The sequence below is a fragment of the Folsomia candida genome, unplaced genomic scaffold (genome assembly GCF_002217175.1).
Source record: "Folsomia candida strain VU population unplaced genomic scaffold, ASM221717v1 Fcan01_Sc027, whole genome shotgun sequence".
In the NCBI taxonomy this organism is placed as follows: Eukaryota; Metazoa; Arthropoda; class Collembola; order Entomobryomorpha; family Isotomidae; genus Folsomia; species Folsomia candida.
This window is the reverse complement of record NW_019091219.1, coordinates 26,107-49,020: the sequence shown is the minus strand read 5'-3', so window position 1 is coordinate 49,020 and position 22,914 is coordinate 26,107. Positions and strand designations below refer to the sequence as shown.

Here is a 22,914-nt window from a genome sequence, read left to right as displayed (position 1 = left end):
CAAATTTCCTAACTGCGTTGAGACCTTTGGGTGCACGAGTGACGTGAGAAAACACTTTGACGCGGAGCACGCCGAAAATCCTGTCCGATTTGGGTGCACTCTTTGTGAAAAAGAGTTCAAAAAACGGGTCCTCCTTGACATCCACATTTCCACTCATACGAAGGAAAAAGTCTACAAGTGCCCCATCTGTGGAGAGAGCTTTGCGCAAGCGGGTAATTTCAAAAAGCACAAGGTATGTTTAAAAAAGAAGATAGCAAAAATAGCTATATTCCCGAGCAATAACTTTACCGTCTATATATTTGGCTAGGAAATTCATATAGAGAAATCTGAGCGGAAGATGTTCAAATGTGACTTGTGTCCACAAAGTTTCCTATCCGCGCGAGGAATCTCGAATCACACCAAGAACCACAACGGAGAGCGGGTATATTATCAATGTACACTTTGTAATAAGCAGCTACAAAGCTCAGCTGGTTTTAGGTACCACATGGCGGTAAAACACTCAACGGAGGAAAGTCCGAATTATTCGTGTGGTAAGTGTAGTTACAAAACTCGTTATAAGCACTGTCTTACAAATCATGTGAAACGAGTGCACGACGGTGTGAAGAGGAACGTTTGTTATTTCTGTGGAATGAAATTTTTTGCCTTTGCGGATTTGGTTCGTCATTGTGGCAAAATGCACACGTTAGAAAAATAGGAAGTTATTTATATACACACACGTATGTATGTATCTCGATAACCAGGATGGCTACGAAATTTCTTACGAGGGAGTTAAATTTACAATTATTTTAGACACACTTCTATGGTCAAAATTTTAAAATTAGACTGGTTTTTCCATAAGAAATGCATACAAAAAGCAGTCTAATTTTAAAATTTTGACCATAGATACGTTTGTATATGTTGGAAATATGTAGAGATTCCGTCATGACCCCATGCAAACTAAAGTCCCCAAACCTCCCAAGTTACAAACTCATGAACATTACCAATCAAATAAAAAATTGCAAATTTCAGGAATTAAAGGGCACAATTGCTCATTGTTATACACGTACTATATATCTTATTATTTGTGAATAAACAATGTTGATGATGACTGTAATTATGTAGTGATTACTAAATGAAATTTATGTGAAGGGTTTCCACGACTTTCGTAACTGTGGAATCGTCTTTGTTAGATAGTTGAAAATTTATTTCATTTACTAGAGAATTTCAGATATCACAAACATTCCCAGTCACACCCATCCGTCCTTTCGCCCTCTACAACCAGTTTGATGGTGGTGGATAATAATCAGCCCTTGCTTAACATTAACTATTCTCATCATCGTCACCTCGAGTACCTAGATTTTCTCACAAATCTCAACTCGACCCAGCATGTGATAAACCCATATTAGTCCTTTTTAGCCTTCCTACATATTGTTCTGAAGACATTCTATCAATCATTTAACGACCTATTGCAATAAATTTCATTCCCATCCTGTTAAACTCTGATTAGATTAGATTGGATTAGAGCCGTGTTTAACGGCATGCCCAAAAATCCTGGAAATGTATATTTTACAATATGTTAAGCATCAAGATAAAAAATGTTGTAAATGTTATCAGAAATAATTACTGTAATAAATTTGCCGCATTATTGGTGATGTAGTAAATCTATTTATCCAAAGCCACTTGAAAAAATGAGTTTAAAGTTTTGTATCGAGCAGCCACATCGGTTTAGTGTTTCAGTGATATCCAAGATGTTTTTGTGACACAAACTTAGAGTTCAATTTTAAAATAATTAGGATTGGCGGTAGTTGGTTGGATTATTTTGTAAAAACTACATCTGGAAATTTTTTAAAACATTTTCTTGGGTAAGTTACTCGTTTGACGATGCTGTTGTAAGCTGGTTGGCCTAACCAAATGATGAACCGAATAAAAAGCGTCCACTACAGATACAAGTATAGGCTTGTTGTCACCATTTCTATTTTCCAACAGATTTCCCGGATTAAAATGTCATGCGTTCAGACAAAGCTCCTTGTGTTTCTCATCTTCTTGTACGTTTCCGGATTTGTGGATGCCTCGTAAGCATATTCACGACGTCTTGAAAAGTTACGTGGAAGAATTGATGTGCTATCTACAGTTGGGCAAGAAAAAAGTAACCAAGAAGATCTTAATGTAGATGATTTCGTTGGCTTGGGCGGTACGTATGGAGTTTTAAGAGTAATCGCTTCCCTCGAAGGTGTAATTGAATCTGATCACTTCCCCCCTAAATCCATTTACGAATTCGCTAAGCATAAGGACATATCGGATTTGCAATATAATGAGGATATCATGCCAGCGCTGTCTTTACCGTACCAGGTGCATAAAAACTTCGCCACCACCTATGCAGTGGTTGATCGGGGAAATCTTTATCGTAGCGAATTTGTTACTAAGTTAGCAGAACTCATGGCAGAAGGAGAATACTACGAGGTTGTACGGTTATCGGTTGAGCAATATAGGGATAATTTAGGTGTTGGATTCACAAAGGGTCAACCAAACAACCCAAAAGATCGTACTGCCACAATGGATAGATATAAGAAAGGAATTTTAGACGCACTTCAAGTACACGTTAAGCTACGTATGATAACCGAAGATCAGCGGGAATTGATTGTCAAGGAATTCAACTTACGTGGTAACCATGCGTCAGAAACAGCAACCAATAATAAAAAGAGAAAACTTGGCATTGAAGTAATAAAGCAAACAGGTAACGCACTTGTTAAATTTGGTCATGAATACAAGTGTGATAAGGATTATCGCCACGACAATCCCAAAGTTGTAGAAGCAAACGAAAGAAGAAGAAACAGAGTCTTAACTAGAGACGAAAAGCGCAAATCAAAGGGGAAACCGTATAATAAAGTATTGGAAATTCCAACGGAAAAAGATTGTTTTGATGCTAATCAAAACAGCAGCAAGAAGATAAAACTGTCAAATTTCTACCACAGGGGAAAAACATTATTCCAGAGAAGAGCCAAACATTGGAAAGACTTTCGCACCCGAATGAAAACACACCGACGAATTCATAGCACGCAACACGAAGAATAAGTATAAGTTTATTTAATTTAAAGCTTATACAATCAAATGTTTAATTGTCAAATTTTTAACGGCTCCTACAGTTTTAAAATTTGATTGCGTAGTTTTTAGTAGAGTTAGAATCCGTAATAATACTGGGGGCGCGCATACCAAGTTTTTCCGCTAGAAGCCAAAATGTGCATATTTAATGCGAATTTAGATATTCTGTTTTTTATCGTTAAAAATCGTCAAGCATCGTTCGAGTTGGGTACTGAAATTATTTTTGGCATAGATGTGATGAATGTTTGAGATGAGATGGGTTTTTGTGAAATAAGATCAACTACTTGTCATTCTATTCGTCTCATCTTGTCTCATCTCATTTAAGTTAAATTAGACGAGATGAGATAAGTTCATAAAGTTCTACACATCAACATTTCCATTGTAAATGTTACGAGATAAATTAATTGTAATCCGGATTAAAATATTAAAGTATTTAATAGATGGTGTAAAAATATTGACATTATAGATTTTTATGGAACACTTGAGCTTCGACATTTAACTAAATTCGTAATAAAAATTTCCAAAAATGCCCACGTTGTGTGGCCCCAGCATTGTTGCCCATTTCTTCTTTTAAAGTTTTGTTCCATGTTATGTAGACGCTCAACCGGAAGTGATGTTGACGTTTCGAAACTGTAAAACTAATTCGCTAAGGACGGCACTACAGAACCATCGAAAGGCGTGGCTTGATTATGATTGGCTCGAAAGTGCGTGGGGCAATTTGAGATACCAATTATCACCAAGCGCGGCAAGTGAATGAACTAATCATCATGAACCCACGCCTTTCGATGGTTCTGTAGTGCCGTCCGAATTTGTTTTACAGTCTGGATATGAAGCACGGGACGACGAAATGTTTGTTTTTGATATCCCTACCGGAACAGCAACCCTGGTAGGGACGACGCGAGGTTACGTCCGTGACCTGTCAGTCCAAGGGAACGCCTCGACCGCAGTCTTCCTCTTTGGTGGGGCATCTGCAGCCAACGGGATTTAAAAGTCCAATCCCCTAAAAACGAAACGTACTTTGTTGGGAAAATTCCCATCGACGATAGCATCACGAGTATTTCAACAACCCTTAGGAGAGCGGAGGACTCGATGGAAATCCTAGTCTTTGAGGGAATTCATTACACCCGCGTCCTGTCTTTCAATATGAACACCTTGTCAATAACTCAATTGGGCTATCTAACAACAAGACTATATTTAGCCACGTCAGTCCGAGTTGGGGCAAAAGCTTACTTTTTCGGCCTAAATTATTTAACAAATGGTTATTTCCTAGTCATGGATTTGGAAACGCTAGAAGAAAAAGTATTTGACGTGGGATTCTCCCCGTTTAATGACCAACCTGAGGCCTTCTATGACGGAGAGAATATCTACATACTTGGAGGCAATGAGGAGGAAGTTTCCAGGGGGATTTTGCAATTAAACCCAGACTCACATGAATGGAAACTTGTTCCAGTGAATAATTTCCAACTTCCGGATGTAGCCTATCATTACAACAGGGCCCCTGCCCCAATTTATGTGGAGAAATTGGGAAGGATTAATTTTTTTGGGGGGAGTATCAGGAACAGATTTACGGGCGCTGTAGTCTTTCCTAAGGATGTTTGGTATGTTGATGTGAACCCTGTAAAAGGGGACAAGACGGATTAAAATCGGCATGATGGCAAATCGCACAAAATTAATTTATCCTAATTTCCACAGCGATATGTGAAAACGCGTGTGATTAATTTTAGAGGTACTCAATTCTTGAGGTCAAATTGCTTCTAGGATGGAAATATTTAGTATTTGCTTTAGACTATCTACACAATATATATTAAGTAGTAATACACATAGGTACATATGTCATATGTTTAGGTGAATGCAGGTGCTTCCTGCATTTACGTTTCATGCTATTAAAATACAATTGGCAAATATGTACTAACGATTTATTTGCACACTTTCTTAAGTAGCATCTCTCATGCATATTTTTTGACATATTTAATTCTCACTTCGTATAACGTGGATAACTAAATAGACCGGAATTGTGAGGTTTTAATCCGACTACCCCCCCCCTGGATAGGTGAGACGAAGATTGAGCTGCATCACAAAGCAAACTCAAGTACTAGCTTATTCTACACGGAACATCGTGAATGTAGGATCTTTTAAAAATGGTCTAATTACATAATACCAACCATAAATGTTTTTGTAGATATGGACACACGTGTACACGAGGGTTCTTTTCGGAACACGTAATTATCAACCCATACATCAATTTGTTTATCATACATAACTAGCAACTAAGCCTGTCGCCAGACGTGCGGCGATAAAAGTAGTAATGGCTGTGCAATATTATGGATTGCAATATTGTGAGCCTTGCGAATTTAGGATTTGACACTATAAATTTAACAGAATGGATCTGAATCGATCCCTGTGTTGGGATTGGTCGAGCGGGAATGCCAACAGCCAATCAGAATTCCCGAATGTGACGGAAAGTGATAGCATGGGAGCTTACGGAAGGGACTTTTGGAAATTAAAATATAGACTAGCGAGTAAGCCCGTCTTACGACGGTCCTATGTACGAATTCATAATGCCACAAATCCATCTTGATAATAAACAAAATCCAACTTGATTAGATACTGATTTGAGTTGAACCCAATTTGGCATATTCCCTTCAGTTACGTTAAGATTAACCTAACCTAGCACTTCCGTTTCGGATAACTTCCGTGACATGCATTTCTGAATTATTATATTAAGTCAGAGTCAGAGGCGATTCAGTAACAATAGAGTGAGGATTCCCCCTTCTACCGTACTTTAACAATTGCCAATTCAGGTCCATCGAAATGGGTGCTGATGATGCAAACACTCAGTGGTTCGTTTTGGACGTCCAAAATTGATTTTGGACTAGACACTTTCCAAAATCGTCCAAAATAATTTCGGACGTCCAAAATTGTTTTATCATGGAAAATGGGGCGATTTGCTACAACTTCTTTATTAACGGTTTTTTGGCAAATCTATACCCAAATATGTGTTCAACGTTAAATTTTATGAAATTTAGTGCGTAATACCACCAAATTTGGATAAAATTTTTTTAACATGCGTTCTCATGTGAAATTCTGGAAATGTCTAAAATATGCCTATTATACATCCAAATTCTTAAAATTAAGAGATCACATATCCGTCAATAGATTATTAAAAAACTCGATAATAAAGAAGTTGTATCGCAATGCCCCATTTTCTATTTTGGACGCTTTTGGACATTTTGGACGCCAAATCTCAAGTGCCAAAAATTGGTTAATACCAATTTTGTACGGCAATTTTTGACAGTAGTAAAAACCAGAGCGAAACACTGCAAATATCACTGCTCGTCATGGGTTCAAAAACCTACAGCTCAGACTCTAGACCATAAACGACATATATAGAAATGAAAGTAATGCAAGAAAGTTAATTAGTAGGAATGATTTAGGTTTTTTAATTTTCGTTCTACTATTTATCAGTTGACTTTAAATTGGTTATTATCGTACCCCTAGACAGTACATAATCGAAGTTAATGTAATCAAGGTTCAGTCGACCTGCACGGGATTCACCTAAGTAATACCGCAGAAGGTACGTGAAGTTATTAGTATGTGATAACTACAATCCATTGCAAACCCACCTGTATAGTTGCCTACCCTGCGGTTAATCTTTTTTATTTTTCATCTTTATTTATTTGGAAGCCTAATTAGGTCAGGACAGTGGGCAATATTAAATTAAAAGTAATATAAACGTGTGTAGAAGAAGCGTAAGAATAAAATAAATCTAATAAAACTGGATAATAATGGTCTTGAAATTTTAATCAATGCTTCAGCAAAGAAATACAATTTGAAGTTGTAATGTTTGTTTTGATTAAGACAAAATATTAAGGTTAAGGTTAAATCGAAATGTTTGGGTTGAGCTTCAATTTAGAATTATGTAAACACATAAATATGTAAGGGTTTAAATACTGACACAAATTGATCTTTGTCCAAAATTGATATCCACAATATTAGTCTGCCCTAATTAGTTCATTATTAGTTTTGCCAATTGTTTACATGGTTTGCGTATAGGATACAAAATTGCTTGACAAATATTCTCTTTCCAAATACTACGTTTTGAATCCATATCAGCATCTTGTACCATTTCTTTACTCAAGCAGTTGATCCTTTCAGCTCGTTAAAATTACCGTGATAATAGCGACTACACAACGGTCTTAAAATGCTGACTGATTTATTCGTCAAGAATTTTAGGAAAACTATAAAAACCGGAAATGTATTCAGTTGCCCGCTTATTTGGGATGATAAGTGGGACAAGCTCTACGTTTCCTCAAAGCACCATGCCAACACTGTGGTTATTCACGTCTTTTTCTGCTTCTATAGTTCGTTTGCTTTCATACAGATGATAAATTACAGGAACAGGGATTTAGCCATGTTCAACTTCTTTCAGCTAGTGTTCTACAGCTTTGTAGAGACTTCGATTGGGAGTTGCATTTATTCTTGTCAATCCGAGGATGTGGCGCAATGCTGGAATCGTTTAATCTTGTATGGAAGGAATTTTTGTGGTAAAAATATATCATATGGATGTTTTTGTGAAGATTATGAAAAAATAGACTGGAATTTTAAGTTAGCAAGATTATTTTGTACTAGGCGCCAGGCCTGTCCAAGGACGGGCTTGGCGCATTTTCCCGTCGGTCATTAACAGTCAACAAGATTTCAGATCGACGGGATATGTTTTCAAATTTTGTCAGTCGACCGTATAAGCAATCTCCAGACTAAATTTTTGCTTAATTATTTTGACAAAATTTTTACAAAAAATGTTGACAATTCAATTTATTCGGTTTCGGAGTGAATGAATGAATGAGAGTGACACGCTGGGGTTTTATAAGGGAGATTGCCTAATTTGATTTAAATTTTTGAACCAGCACGCTGGGAATTGAGCGCCACATCTCCAGCCATCATCCGCTTCAACTGGACCTGTCTTGCACTAACGAGACCAGCCAACCTCATCTTCACCATGCAACCCTTTATTGTCTTCTCGCACGTTCTGTTCTTTCCCCGACATCCATGCCACCTACCAAACGTCTTTCCAACAAAAAGTTTCCTCTTCTTCGCCACATTTTTGATTTATCCGCTAATTTTTCTTTATTGTCTGCTAAACTTTGGAGGCCTGATGAAAACCATGTTCCACTTTTCCGCTGGCGCACTTGAACTCGTTCTAACTATAATACGGGTAGAACTTAGAACTACCCGGGGAAATTCCCGCTCGACCAAAATAAGCGAGCACCCCGCGGACATTGCAATCGTGTATCGGAGTTTGCAACTTATCATGAAGGATATCTCAGCCGTGTTTGGACACTATTTACCGTTAACGCAAGCCATTCTGGGACAAATGGCTATATCCGGGGGGTACACGATGATTAGCTGGAATGCGAAGGGCGGGGACGCATCGCATACAATTGCATCGGTACTTCCGCTCTCGTGTATCCCGTTCTTCATTCTGTCATGGGCGGTGATGTTGTCGTGTGCAGGAAACATTCACAGCGAGTCGAGGGCTAGCATAAAATCTTGGAAAGGCGGCGGAACTGTGGTGGGATGGTCGCTGGGAGAATTGAAGTACATGTCGAAATTTAGAAAGAGCTGTAAACCCATTGATTTGAAATGTCGGGGCATTATGACGATTACGAAGAAGACGGTGATTAAATTTGTCCAGGGTATTGTGCGTGGAACTTTAAGAATGTTGTTGACTTTAGGGAATAAGTAAATGGCAAAAGTCCTAAATTAAGACCAGCTAGCTACAGACCCATTAGTTGTTTAATTATTTGCTGTAAACTATTTGGGAGAGTATTATTTAATAGATTGTGGTATTTGGTTATGTTGGGACCAAATTAGCTGGGTAAAGTTTGATTACACAAATTTGTTAATTAAAATTAAAATTAATTAATAAATTAAAATCTTTAAATTAAGCCCCGATTGTACTTAGACATTTTAAAAATTAGTCAACCTAGGATAAAAAAGTGGATAGTAGTCTTAACTTAATTAGGAAAATGAGATTGACAGATGCAGGTCAAAATCTAATAATCATAAATCTAATAAAATGTGGTAAAATGTTGTTATGAAATCGTTCAGGTTTAATTTGGAATTGTATATTTATAATTTTGTGTCATTTTAAATATACCACCAACGAATTGTTGGTGCCAGCCCAAATTTTTTATCCTGAAAAATCCTACACTGTAGATTGGTGTGCTTTTAATAAAAATTGTAAGTTGAGTATTTTTTTGTTTCATGTTGGACTAATTGTTTGATGGAAATAAGATTAGATTTTTGTACAAGCTGCATGCAGACTGTAATTTTCCATAGCTAAGCAATATTTTGTTGTACGTATGTAGGTATACGACTATCAGGTTTGTATATAAAATGACATGCTTATGTCTGTATTAATCACATTTCTCCTCCAAGTATTTAAACCTCTCAAGATATATATTAGTTAAATAATTTACAAGGTGCTACATTAATATACGAGCGGTTCCTCTTCATAGGAGTGGAACCTTCTCCAAAAAATACTTATTAATATTTATCGAGTCACTTAATATTTTGTCCATAGGGTACTTTTCTTTAGCCTCGACCCTATTTTGGATTTACATGTGTTGTACATTGCGAGATATTTATTTATGACAAATACAAGTAATTTATTTGTTGCACAATTTAAGTTATTGATGTAATTTACTATTTATGTAGGAAAGGAAACCAATAAGTTCTAAGAATTTTCTAGCATGTACTTACTTACATAAGTATGTATTAAGGTTCGGCGTAGTTAGAACTCCAATTTATTAAGACAGGCTTTGCCCATTTCAGACAAAATGCTTGATGTTTTTACCCAGTTGGTCCAAAACTAACAAAAGTGGGTTATTCTAAGTTTTCTTAAACTACATAGATTATTTGCCAACAAAATAGAAAATGCACAAGTATCATAAATTATTTAATAGAAATAATTTAATCCTGTAAATTAGTTCAAAGCTGGAATGGCTTTCATTTGGTACATCATATTACTCTTCATTTTATCCGATAACTGCAAGTGGTGTATCTCAAGCGAAAAAAGCCCCAAAATTCCACAAACTGCAGGCTGGATTTCGTTTATAAAGTTATTGGATCATTGCACAATCCAAGTATTTTATGAGCGCACAAACTATGAAAGTTGGGAAATGATTTCGAACCAGCTCCAAAACCTGAATCTCCATCTAAACCATAATTTTGTTGTGGAACAATTAAGTGATCTTAAAAATAGATACGTACGGGCCAACGCGAGCTCTCTCGCGGTAATGGGAGTCATTCCGAATTTCCCATTCGCTGACAAGAATTTCAACCTGATTTTTTCAACTTGTCACGTCGCCCTTCTATTTACACCACCTGTGAAAACATTCCTTCTAATGTGGGGGGTACCGGTGTTTGATGAGGATCCAGATTTCATCGTGATTATGGACCATAATCCAGACCTACTGGTTCCATGGTTAAACTATTATTCATCCATTAGTTGGTGGTACAGGCTGACTTCGAATTTTCTATATAGTAACATGAGCTCGAAGGCTTTGTCAATTTTTTGCAATACTTGCGTTGCCCTTCAGAAAATAAAGGCTTGGAAGGACACAACGATTTTCGCCAAGAAATTAATTCCTTTCAAGGGCAGGACTTTGTCGGAGTTCTCAAGATATTACAAGCCACTCAATAGAAATAAGAATCAACACCCTATACATTTTACTAATACTTTACGGAAACTTTGGAACATTCCTTGCAGTTTGAGACACTGCGGGGTTAACACACCTCACACAACCTGTCCAGTGTCGGAACTAATGATTAGATTAAACTTTACAGTTACGCGGTCACTTCAGGGTATTATGGCTTACGTCATGTCAAATGTTATTTTCAACGGAGAAAAATTACAAAGTGAATTTTTGCTGCCTGGATTAGTTCTAAGATCGAATTGGATAAAACACAGCGTAGATTTTAACAAGGTGACGAATAGGATTTACGCTCAACCAGTTGAGTTGAACGAAAAAGCTTTGCTAAACATTTTCGATGTTTTGTCGGTTTTCTTACTAATGTGCCTTGGAGGTTTGTCGAGCCTAATAATTTATCGAGCAAAGGAATTTGTATTTGTTCCATTGATGTGGACTATTAGCATTTTAATTCAGCAGGGCACGCAAATTTTGGTAAAGACGGGGGAAGCTAAGATTACGAAATTCCGTGTGTTTATGATGTATTGTATAATCATAATTTGGGTTTTCAACGCGTTTCTTGTTGGAAATGTATTTAGTGGGGAATTCTTCTCCCTCTTCACATCAAACAGGGTACCAGAAGTTCCGAAAAACTTGGAAGAGCTACTTCAAGCAGGGGAAATTCCGATAATTTCTTTTGGGACAACTGGGAATATGGACCAACCTAATGATTGGGTCAGTACTTTGAAAACTATTATAATTCCGCAAATAATTGAGAGTGCGGATTCGTCTCCTGAATTTCGTAAAATGCTAATTGCACTGAACGAGAAAATCTTGTGGGATCGGGGCACGAATAAGTTTGTGTATGCACATTGGTTATCGTCCAATGGAAATCTGATTGACACATTAAGAGACACAAATAAGACACAAATGAAGCACAAAATTTTTGCTGTTATTGATGCTGAACTGGCACAGATGGAGCTGGAAAATTCCTTGGGTGTTTTTAAAAAATATTTTATAGTGTTGAATAACGATGCACAATTAGATACAACGGTTTCACCTTGGATAACTCCTAGAACGCCGTTTGGGGTAATATTTTAAGAATATATGGGATACATGACGGAAGCTGGGATTGTAGAAAATTGGGAAAAGAACTATCAAATATTTATGTTTCTTGATATGTTAAAGAGGGCTCATAATTTCTTGGCGAAGGAAGAAATTACTACAAAAAATTACACGAACTATTTTCAAAAAGCTATTACAAAGGGTAAGAAGATGAATTCGGTATCACTTGTTAGGGAAGGCGAACCCATTGGCTTGGACAAAATTAAAATGCTTTTCCTTCTTTGTTTTATGTGTATTGGAATTTCTGGATTATGTTATATACTAGAAAATAACGGAATTACAAAAGCATGTTGTAGTTAATAATAATAATTCAATTATTGCATTAATTTTATTTATTGGAAATGAGTTACTTATTTTAAATGTTAATGAATATGCCAAATTATATAATATCGATTTATGAAAATGGTTAGTCCTAATTTAAAAATGACAATGTTCAGGTCCACTTCAATAGAATTCATTAAGCAGCTTGACTGATTTAAAAACAGAAGCATAAACAAAAATAGATTATTCGATTCTTGGATTTGGAAACTATTGATGTAGCTGCAAATTATCAACCTTCAAATAAGGACATACATACATATGTAACCATAAAATTTTATTAATAATGTTTTCAGTAATTTTGTAATTTCAAAATTGGACGGACTTAAATGTGGATGTGGTTGCTGAACAAGATTTTGGTTCAAAGATCACAACAGGGTTTTATGCCTGTGGGATTTGCTTGATAATTTGTATATTGGTATTGATTTTAGAAGCTGTTTACTGTAAGTATCTGCGGAAGTTTAATTACTGGATTTATAGGATATTAATATATTTATTTTTTAAGTATATGTAATTTCAAGATACTTGGATGATTCAAGTTGCACCTTTCTATGGTAGGGAAGTAGTAATAAAACTATGTCTGGCATGATTAATATATACATTCATACAAATAAAAATGTGTAACTTGTAGCTTTTTGCTTCGATTTGGGTTACTTTTAGTTTGCTATACCACACTTCGGAAAGTGTTGGAGAGCATATATGCATGCACTCTGCCATGGTAATGATTTCAGTGAGTAGGTACAGCGGTGTAAAATTCATTACCAAAAGTGTACCGAGTTATAATAATTTGAGTACTAAGTGCGGAAGAGTCGTATATGTACTAGAAACAAGAATTATTGGTTTTGATTCATTACCACATTTTGGAGGGTGTAAACATATTTATATACATGACCCGTTTGTACGCATGTATGCAAATGACTGTAAAATTTATGTGAGGAGTGTACTACATGTAATTATTTGTAGCGGAAATGCTAATTGGTTAGAAAACTGTGAGACAGGGTATCCTAGGTTTTATATTATTCTAAAATAACACTTCCTGAAACTTTTTAAAATGTTCCAGGATATTTTGACTTTGATGTTCAGTAAATCAATTTTTATGTGGAATAAATATTACGGCGTTAAACCTCTAATGATTTGCTGAATTAAATATGCAGCGTTATTTCATGGTAATCCTTTAAATTATTTTTATGCACTTTGCCGGATTTTTGGTGGGTGTTATTAAACGCATAAAACATTTTTATGCACTAATTTTGTACAGGTGTTTTTAACAGCAAAAACACTGCCACATATATATTGGTGCTGCCACAAGCTAATTCTCACCCATGTAAATAAGATGTGTTAGAATACATATATATCATCCTACTAATTCCGCAATAACATATGTGCACAAGAACAACATGTACAAATCCTGCACATATATCTTTTTGGGATTTAGCATCAAGTGCACATATGTTATTTCAGAATTAGTACGACGATATGTTAAATACAACTCGTTCGACTCCTTCATTCCCTTATATGCGGATGTATAAGAGAGAAAGTAAGAGACGTACATACCTGTCCACTCACTTGGTAGCTACGTATACATGACCAGTATTAAATTCAACCACATTTCTCAGAATGGCTATACATACTCTCGTTTTTTTTCTGGACACAACATAGTAAATAGTAAGGGTCCCTTACTAAGGGGTTGGTAAATCAGAGTAAGAAAATGACAAGAGGGTGCCCTGGATACAAACTTGTGGTCAGATCCGTATTTACCATTGTTATTTCATTTCCCACCGAGTTGGACAATATTTGCTACTGATATTAGAAACCAAATATTCAAAATACACATTTAATTGACTGCCCACTTCTCAGTTAATGCCAGCAAAGCCACAAGTAAGGTTTTATTACTCTATTCTATTAAGAGATGTGATATGAAGAGCTAAATAATTTCGTCTTAAATTTAATAACTTTTGCACAAACAAGAAATTTACTTGTGTTACTAAAAGTTTATTATCTTGTATAAGAAACCAGAACAAGTTGTTACCAGGAATTCAAAACAACATTAACAAAATTTGGTATAGAGGTAGCGAACAATTTTCAAATGGGAAACATAAGTGTACGGTAGTTGATATAGCAGTTGATAAATTTTAGTTTAAAATTTTAGTTTTGGTCGCAAATTAAATATCTGACAATTCGGGAAAAAATTGCATGTTATGGGTGGTAGCGCCTCGCATGATCCACCACTAGATTAATATTATTACCGATTACTTATTAATGTTCAAGATATTACAGAAATTATGAGATAGTCGAAATTGTTGGAGGGCGAAAAATTCGTCTTTATGTAGATGGTACATACATATCGTCGTACTAATTCTGAAATGACATGAGTGCACTCGATGCTTAATTCCGAAATGACATAAGTGCAGTCGATGCTTAATTCCGAAATGACATATGTGCACAAGAATAACATGTAAATAGTCTGCACATATGTCATTTCGGAATTAAGCATCGACTGCTATTATGTTATTTCAGAATTAGTACGACGATATATAAATATGTTTATATTAAATATTACCGAGATTGGAAATTCTAATTTAGATATGTATATATGCAATTGAGAAGTGCTTTTTGTCTTTCAACGATTTGATCAATAATAAATTGATTGTTTTAATACATGTCGTAATTTATTACTTTTTAGTTGGCAATGGGAATTATGGCGACTTTTCTGCTAATGTCCACACTTCTATACTCACCCGCTTGGAGTGAGGAATTGGAATGGAAGTGGGATTCTAATGTAATATATACAGAGGTTAACGAAAGTGAGGAGGTCAAAATGTGCGACCATGGACAGACGCTGTGCTTCAGGAGTACTTTTGGTATGCTTTTGTTTTACAATTACATAAATAAATCAGCATCGTCTTTCCTTGGTGAAAAACACATAAAAGAGTTAAACAAGATGTAAGTGACGAAGAAAGTAAAGTGATTGCAGTTTTGCTTCACCGCAAGGCCACAGAGCTAATACTTTTTTTACACATATTTGAAAAATCTCTTCAGAATGAATATGTATTGGGATAAGCCAAATTCGTCAAAATTGTATGCAATGTCATTAGACATACTTTAAATATGTACAAGGGTTTCGAAATGTATCTGACTGATTTTTGTAAGTTAATTTCTGTAAAACTCTTATCCTTGCGTTATGCAGAGATTGAGAGTTTTTAGGAGATAAACAGTGATTTCTAGCATTTTGGGGATATTCACTTTATATATTTACATATGAAAATCACGTTCTTCTGTCAAGAAAGTCAAGAAGGACGATGATAAATTGGCAACCCTACATACATATCAAGAAAAAAAATATTAATGAGAACGGAGTAATTTATTTGATTAATTTTAGGTGAATGCTTCAATGACACTTCGCGTTGCGACGGCTACTTTGACTGTCTTGACGAATCGGACGAATCGTTGTGGTTGTGCAGCCAAGAACCTGATACACGTTGTGACGGGGACGCCATGAAGTGTGGGTTATCGAAAATCTGTCGCCCATTGAATTCCCGGTGTGACATGGTGAAGGATTGCCCCGGCGGAGAGGACGAGTTCGACTGCCCAACCTCCAAAAGTCCTCCAGTTATTGGCAATTGTGACTACGGGCAGTTCTTTTGCGACGGTCTTTGCAAGCCAGCGTTTCGACTTTGCGATAAGCTAAAGGACTGCTGGGATGGAAGGGATGAATCAAACTGTACGAATCATCTTCTACCCATGCGCCAGGTAATTTATTATTAATTTTATACACTCAGGCACCATGAAGTTTACCACCTCCCATTGACATTGGGTTGATATATGTAAATAAAAACAAGTAGGTGGCTTGGGGAGAGGTGGGGAAACAATAAAAAATACTTATAAGCATATAAGAATACACAAAATAAAGTAGTTCCAATTTTTCGCAATGAAATCGGCCATTCGTAACAGAAGATATCTCAAGGAACTCTAAATATCAGAAAAATAAATATCTTAAGGGTGCATTTGATTGTACATTACCACATATTGTAAGGGGGAATTATATCTTATTTGCCAGCATAAACTTAGTAGATTTAGTTTATTTACAAATTAGTGAGTAACATATGTATATTGATCATATTTATAAATCAATTTCAGGTGTCGACAATAGAAGTTATACTGGATGATATGGATTATGAGGTCATTCAATTGCGTTGGTGGATAGATATGACCGAGCCACTGGCATATTTTAAACCCAGCCTTTGTGACAAAGCCTCCAACTCCTGTTTGAACACAACAATTTGGACGAACCAGACGCACTACGAAATGAGGAATGGAAAAGACGGCATAGAAATATTTCCTTTCTGGAGGTACTATGTGAAAATCTTTGTCAAGATTGGAAAGCAGGAATACCCACCCGGCGTTTACAACTACTTCAAAACAACTCAATCAGGTATGCAGCTTAGCATTATTAAATGTCCATTATATTAAAACATGCGAACATTATTGCAAAGTGGAAAGGGTAACATTGAACAAATTTCATACTGCACATAAATTGCATATCTAATTATTTACAGCATCGGGTCTAAATACCATTACGACTAGGTAGTAAATATGCAAAGTGTAATTGCTAACTAGGGATACTCACGAAGTGTCGGTCGAATCCAGGTTTCTCACCTCCACCGTGTATAGGTCAGCGTACCTCATAATGTACTCATCGTATATATTAACACCGTACTATATGTGTATCTACATAATACTACAACGCATATATACACGTATAAGGATAGTAGTAAATTACAATAATTGTTATCGTTTAGTTATTGACGTAGAGTCTATCATTTAGTGGGAGTAGCTGGAGCCAATGGGGCCATGGAGTCAAACTACATAAAGAGGGTTCGTGAATGCAATGTTTATAAAGGCATAGGCTTACAGCTACGGCAGATGACCTGAGAAAATGCATCTTGAGATTTTTTGGGTTGCGTTTTTTACTGTGGGGGTGATGGCGTCGCCTGATGACCAGTAAGGGCGTTCTAAATTGTGGAAAAGAGCCATTAGAATTTTTCATTTTTCTTAAAGCTGAATATAATTTTAAAACGCTGAGTTTTTGTTTTTGTGGGAGATTCGATTAATTTTGCTAACTGTGTTTGAAATCTTACAGAACCTGGTGTGCCACTCCGAGTGCAAGTTTCTCAGATACGTTATAATCGCGTAAATGTATCCTGGGCACGACCAGCCTACGCAAACGGATATTCTAAAGAGTTCCAAGTTTACAGCGATCCATTAATTTGGAACGATTTCGTGTGGGGTGGTGATTATTTTGAAACATGGCGTGAATTGGGTAGATATTGAGATCCCTGCAGATTTTACAAACATAACCTTCTGGGTAAGTAATCCATAGAAAAATCCTATGTTGATATGGAAAGGGAAAAAAACTTTATTATAAAGCATTGACTTTGATCAGTTGCACAAATTTAAAAGATGGGTTATGTAAAACTCGAGGTAGACACTATGGAAAGTTACCTACTGTACGAAAAGCAACTTCTCACCCTGTAATTCTGAAAAAGAATCAAACTTTCAGGCGGATATTATGGTAGATTTTTTTAATTAGACCCTTCTTTCTAAATACACATAAAACTCAAATTAAATTACTATCGTTCGGTGAGTTTTTGAAGGATTTCAGAATTTTAAACGGTTTTGGAAACTTTGAATGAATGGGAAAGTTTAAAAAATCAAAATTTTATAGATATAACCACACCTGGTAGAAATTTAGTTCACAAAATCTGAAAACAACTAAAAAAAGAGTCTAATTAAAAAATCCATCATAGCTCGAAGGAAGTTGTAGTTGAAGCCTGCGTAACTGATATTTTTATTCCTGCCTTGGTCCTATTAGGTAAAAACAAGGATATTTAACCCCTTTGGGAAGGATTTAAGCAAGGCGTCTCGCAATGCGACTTATATTATGGTTCGGGTGTGAAAGTTTATGGTTGAGCCACGTTCGGATGGTAAATTGGGTACAATTGTTGCCAAATTTTTCTCGATGTACACAAGTATTGATGTACGGCTTTCAACCAACCCATAGATATATCTGATCGCCAAATTTCGATTAGTTGGACTACCTTTGGACTATGCGCGAACCTTCAGCGGATACAAATATTCTTAAACGAATATCAACATGTGTTGGATAAAAGTTTCTATATAGAATCATTGTCAGGTAAATAAATCAGTAATTGGATAATTATATTTTGAGAGCTTTACCACTTATCATGAAATATCTGTACTTAATTCGTCTACAAAATACGGCAAAAATTGTTAAAATGTACTGAATAATTTTTAAGATATGTAGCCAACCACGCCCTGAAAGTTTGAATGTGCATTTTCGTTCGTACGTATAGGATGCAGAGTGTGTGTAAAGTCATACGAATGTACCACGCGTGGCATATAATTTAGGATGGAAGAAGTGTTGACACACTTTAGAAGCAAAGAGGAACCAATGCACAACTTTAATAAATATTTTTTATGTAGGTAGGTAGGTAGGTATTTATTAATCTCGATTGATGTGGCCACGGCCTTTACAGTCATATAAAATCATTTTAATATTTACTAATGATTATATTAATAATAAAGTAAGTTATATATAAATGTATACTTATGATAATTTAAACTAAATGTCCCATAATTACACTATATTTTGATGGATCTCTCGTATTTCGTTGGCTTGTTTTAAGTAATGACTAATATATTGTAACTTTGTCTCATTTAAATCTGATACAAAAGTTACAAAATCTTTCTTGTTTGTTGGGACGGATTGAGCGAGCTTATTACTAAGAATTTTACGGATTAGAATCTAATCATTAGATTATAATTTGGGCAAATACACATAAAGTGATACATATCTTCTATCGCAGATTTACATAAATTGCATATTGTGTTGGCTTCATTTTTGTAAATAACATTAATTCCGTTAAGTATAACTGTTTTGTTTTTTATCGAAAATCTAGGATACATAGTTCGCAATTACATTCCCAATTTGACTAAATTCCAGTTCATATTTTCATTTAGAAATCCTTCAACTTTAACATGTGATTTGATATATTTGAAATGAGATAGTGAGTTTGAGGATTGCATTCTAATTACATCCTCCTCCACAATTTTATTACGAATCATTTCAACTATTTTGTTAATATTAAACTTTAAAGTGCTAATCGCTTCTGCATTTACATTTATTGGGTCAAAGATAAATAGACCATCACATTCGTATTTTTTAAGAAAATCGTTTAAATCTCGATACCAATTATATTTCATTTTACGCTTTGTATATGTACTAGTTTTAATTAAATTATGGAGAACTTGTCGCATAGCACTATTTTCTGAACGTCGAAGTATTTTCAGTACAAAATTCATTGCATTTTTAATTACGCATAATTGTATTGGGTAACAATTTGTCTCAAGTCGTAAGAACCACAACGGCGTATGATTTGGCAGGTAAAATAACTTCCTGAGAAATTTAGCTTGGAACATTATCAATTTATCTAAAGTGCCCAAACCCCATATATGAGAACAATATAGAAGAACAGATTTGGTTAGTGAGTCAAAAAGTTTTAATCTGGTATCAAGTGTTGTAATATTTGCCTTAAAAAACCAAAAACCCAAAAAGCTGATTTTCAGCTTGTTTGGCTTTTAAGAGAAAGTAGTCACAAATTTGTCCATAATTCATATTGCTCTTAAATTCTACTCCTAAATACTTATATGATTCTGCACGCTCAATCTTATCGTCACCCCAAAATAGTAATGGTTCAAGTTTCTTTGCCTTACCATTACGAAAAATCATGTAATTAGTCTTTGTTAAATTGATTTGCATGTCATTCCCAATTAAATAATCTCTCGAAATATTTATTTTTTGTTGCAAATCAATTGCGTTGAAAGTAAAATAATATCATCTGCATAGCATAACAAGTGAATTTCAGTTGTTCCGATATTTATTGTGCAAATTTCCTGACTGTTATGCATTATTTCAAACAGGTCATTTGTATGTAACGTGTAGAGTTTTGGACTCAAAGTTTCGCCTTGAAGTACAGCTCTTTTGAAGGGAAAGAATTTGCTTTCTCCATCACAGGTTCGTACTTTAGCCTTTGCTTTCGAATAAATGTCTTTAATAGTGTTTAGCATTTTGTCACTCATACCCGCCAATTTTAGCTTGTCCCACAATTGTCCATGACTGATTCGGTCAAAGGCTGCGCTTAGGTCAACGAGTAAAGCATATAACTTTCCCCGATTATTTCTTATAGAATGTTGTAAAATTGAATTTAGCATAAAAATGTGATCCTCACAGCCCATTCCTTTTCTATATGCTGCTTGAAATTCCGAAATTTTATTATTATTGTCACACCAAATATTTAGTCTGTTAGTTAAAAGCATTGTATAGAGTTTGAGTCCGGTATTTACTAGAGAGATAGGTCTGTAGTTTTTTGGATCAGACTTCTCACCCTTTTTATATATTGGTGCAATTGTGATTTCTGCCCAACCTGCTGGGATAAGTTGTCCGTTCCACGTCAAGTTTATGCTATCAAGTAATATTAATCTTTGCATGTCATTTAGTCCTTTCCATGCCTCGTTTGGTATACCGTTTGGGCCAGGTGCTTTCCCCGTACTTAACTTTTTAATTACAACATTTAGCTCGTCAAGAGTAAAGTCAGCGTCCAGGTCATTATTAAAAATATTTGTTTCTTTTGAATCCACTCCTCTCTGTTCAATCGAGTCAAAAACTTTAGAGAAATATTCATAAAATTGTTCTGGCGTAACTTCTGTATCACTGTTACAAGTACGTGTTGACCTGTAATAGTTCAGGGCCTTCCAGAAATCTGACGAGTTTTTAGCATTGCAAAGTGCATTCTGAATCGAACTAAAAAATTTAAGTTTCTTTGCTTTCTTTAGATTCTCGTACGATCTCTTAGTCTGTAGAAAAATTGTTTTAGATTCTAGTCTTTCAGAGTCAGATTTGGCATTACGAAATTTACGTAAGCTGGAATTAAAAAGTTTCTTTCCATTTAAGCACTTTTGGTCAAACCACCGTGGCCCAAATGTAATATTCTTACGTCCTAAGTTACGTTGTTTAAGCATATTTCCACTATCAATTCCTTGTAGCATGCACTGTTGAAATGTGTCAATTTTTATTTGGGTTAGGTCATGAGATTTTAGGAAATTGTCCAGGTCTTGTTGGTATTTGTTAGTTTTATTTTTGTCCCATTCAACCCTGAGAACTTTTGTGAGTTTTTCATGAAATGGTTTTGCATTTAGAGTCAACATAATAGGGAAATGATAAGATTGATCGCTCGTCAAGACTTTGAATTCCTTCCTCTCTTCAATCAAGGATGAAATGAGACACAAATCTACAACACTTGAACCATTCTTATTTACAAAAGTAAACTCCCCTCCTATATCATGCTCATTATTACCATTTAGTACGCAGAGGTTATTTCCTTCTATAATATCAATCAACTTGGTTCCACGACTATTGACGAATGTGTCCTTGGAGTGTCTCGAAATATGCATATCATTGTGCTCGAATGTGTGATTACCTATCCTTGAATTGAAATCTCCCATATAAATGCAAGAATTTTGTACTGGATCTACTGCCTGAATAATTTCCTCAATGTCTACATTACTGTTTGGAGGTAAATAACTAAATATAATAAATAATTTCCTAAAATTATCGTTTATTTCTATAATGCTATACTCGTTTGTCCATACTATTACTTTGGTAAAACTAGCTCTATTGTTTCTTATCCCAATATAATAACCCATTGACCCCCTTCCTTTGGCTTTTGTTTTTATGGCTTTTGTATCAAAAATTGTGTATTTATCTGTTATTTTACTATGCAATATGTATTCGTTGTCATGCCATGTTTCACAAAGGAAGAAGATCATTGGGTCAAATTCGACTAATTCATTATAAAATAAGATATTTTTTGATTTTATACCCTCTATGTTCCACGAAAGTATCCTAAAATTAATGATTCTTGATTGTTGTAAAGATTGTAGGGGCCGGCCGTATCGTCAGGTCATTGTATCGTCATTTTCCACGACTTGGTTTGCTTCGTTGACTGTGTACCATTTTGTAGTTCCTCCCACCGTAATCTTGAGAGATTTTTTCGTTATCCGAAATAACAGGTCCGGTTTGTCCTTTTTCATATCTCTGGCAAATTTTCGCAGATGAAACTTTGTCTCTATTTCCTCTGTGGTCATATCTTCATCGATAAAGATGTTGGAACTATGTAGCTTGGTCCTCAGAGATAGGAGTTGCAAGGCGTCGCGTTGTCTCACTAGTTTTAGCAGCAAGGGTCGAGGTCTGGTAGCTTCTTCACTGAAAATTCTCATTCGGAAACAGTGGTCATAATCAATGTGTGGCAGTCCCAGTTTCTTAGCTAGCTCTGTTATGTGATTATCACGATCTGACCACTTTTTACCATTTTTCTCTACCAGACCGTTAATCACAACATTTTTCCGTCGGTCCGCGTTTTGCAACTTGTCAACTTTTGTTGTTAACTGTTTTAAATTGTCACTTAGAGGGACAGTTATTGTTTCCAGGTTGTGAAGTCGACTAAGAACTTTTGTCTCACTGTCGGTAACGACTTTCAAGATGTAAGCTTTAAGGTCATCGTCACCCATTTTTGCATTTTTATCACTAAGCTCTGGTGATTTTACTGAGTGAGTTTTAGACTTT

The 22,914-nt window shown here is 35.5% G+C and overlaps 1 protein-coding gene across 1 annotated transcript; it reads left to right on the top strand.

Moving 5' to 3' along the window:
- The first annotated feature begins 15,338 nt into the window (after positions 1–15,338).
- Positions 15,339–17,568, top strand: LOC118438834 (sortilin-related receptor-like). Its single transcript, XM_035859616.1, has 4 exons — positions 15,339–15,357; positions 15,592–15,962; positions 16,350–16,644; positions 17,353–17,568. Exons 1-4 carry the CDS (start codon positions 15,339–15,341, stop codon positions 17,541–17,543), a joined length of 876 nt encoding a protein of 291 aa, XP_035715509.1. The 3' UTR covers positions 17,544–17,568.
- The last annotated feature ends 5,346 nt before the right edge of the window (positions 17,569–22,914 follow it).

Coding starts and splice junctions, on each gene's coding strand:
- LOC118438834 (XM_035859616.1), top strand. Junction 15,963..16,349: donor ATCTTCTACCCATGCGCCAG/GTAATTTATTAT, acceptor AATCAATTTCAG/GTGTCGACAATAGAAGTTAT. Junction 16,645..17,352: donor CTTCAAAACAACTCAATCAG/GTATGCAGCTTA, acceptor GAAATCTTACAG/AACCTGGTGTGCCACTCCGA.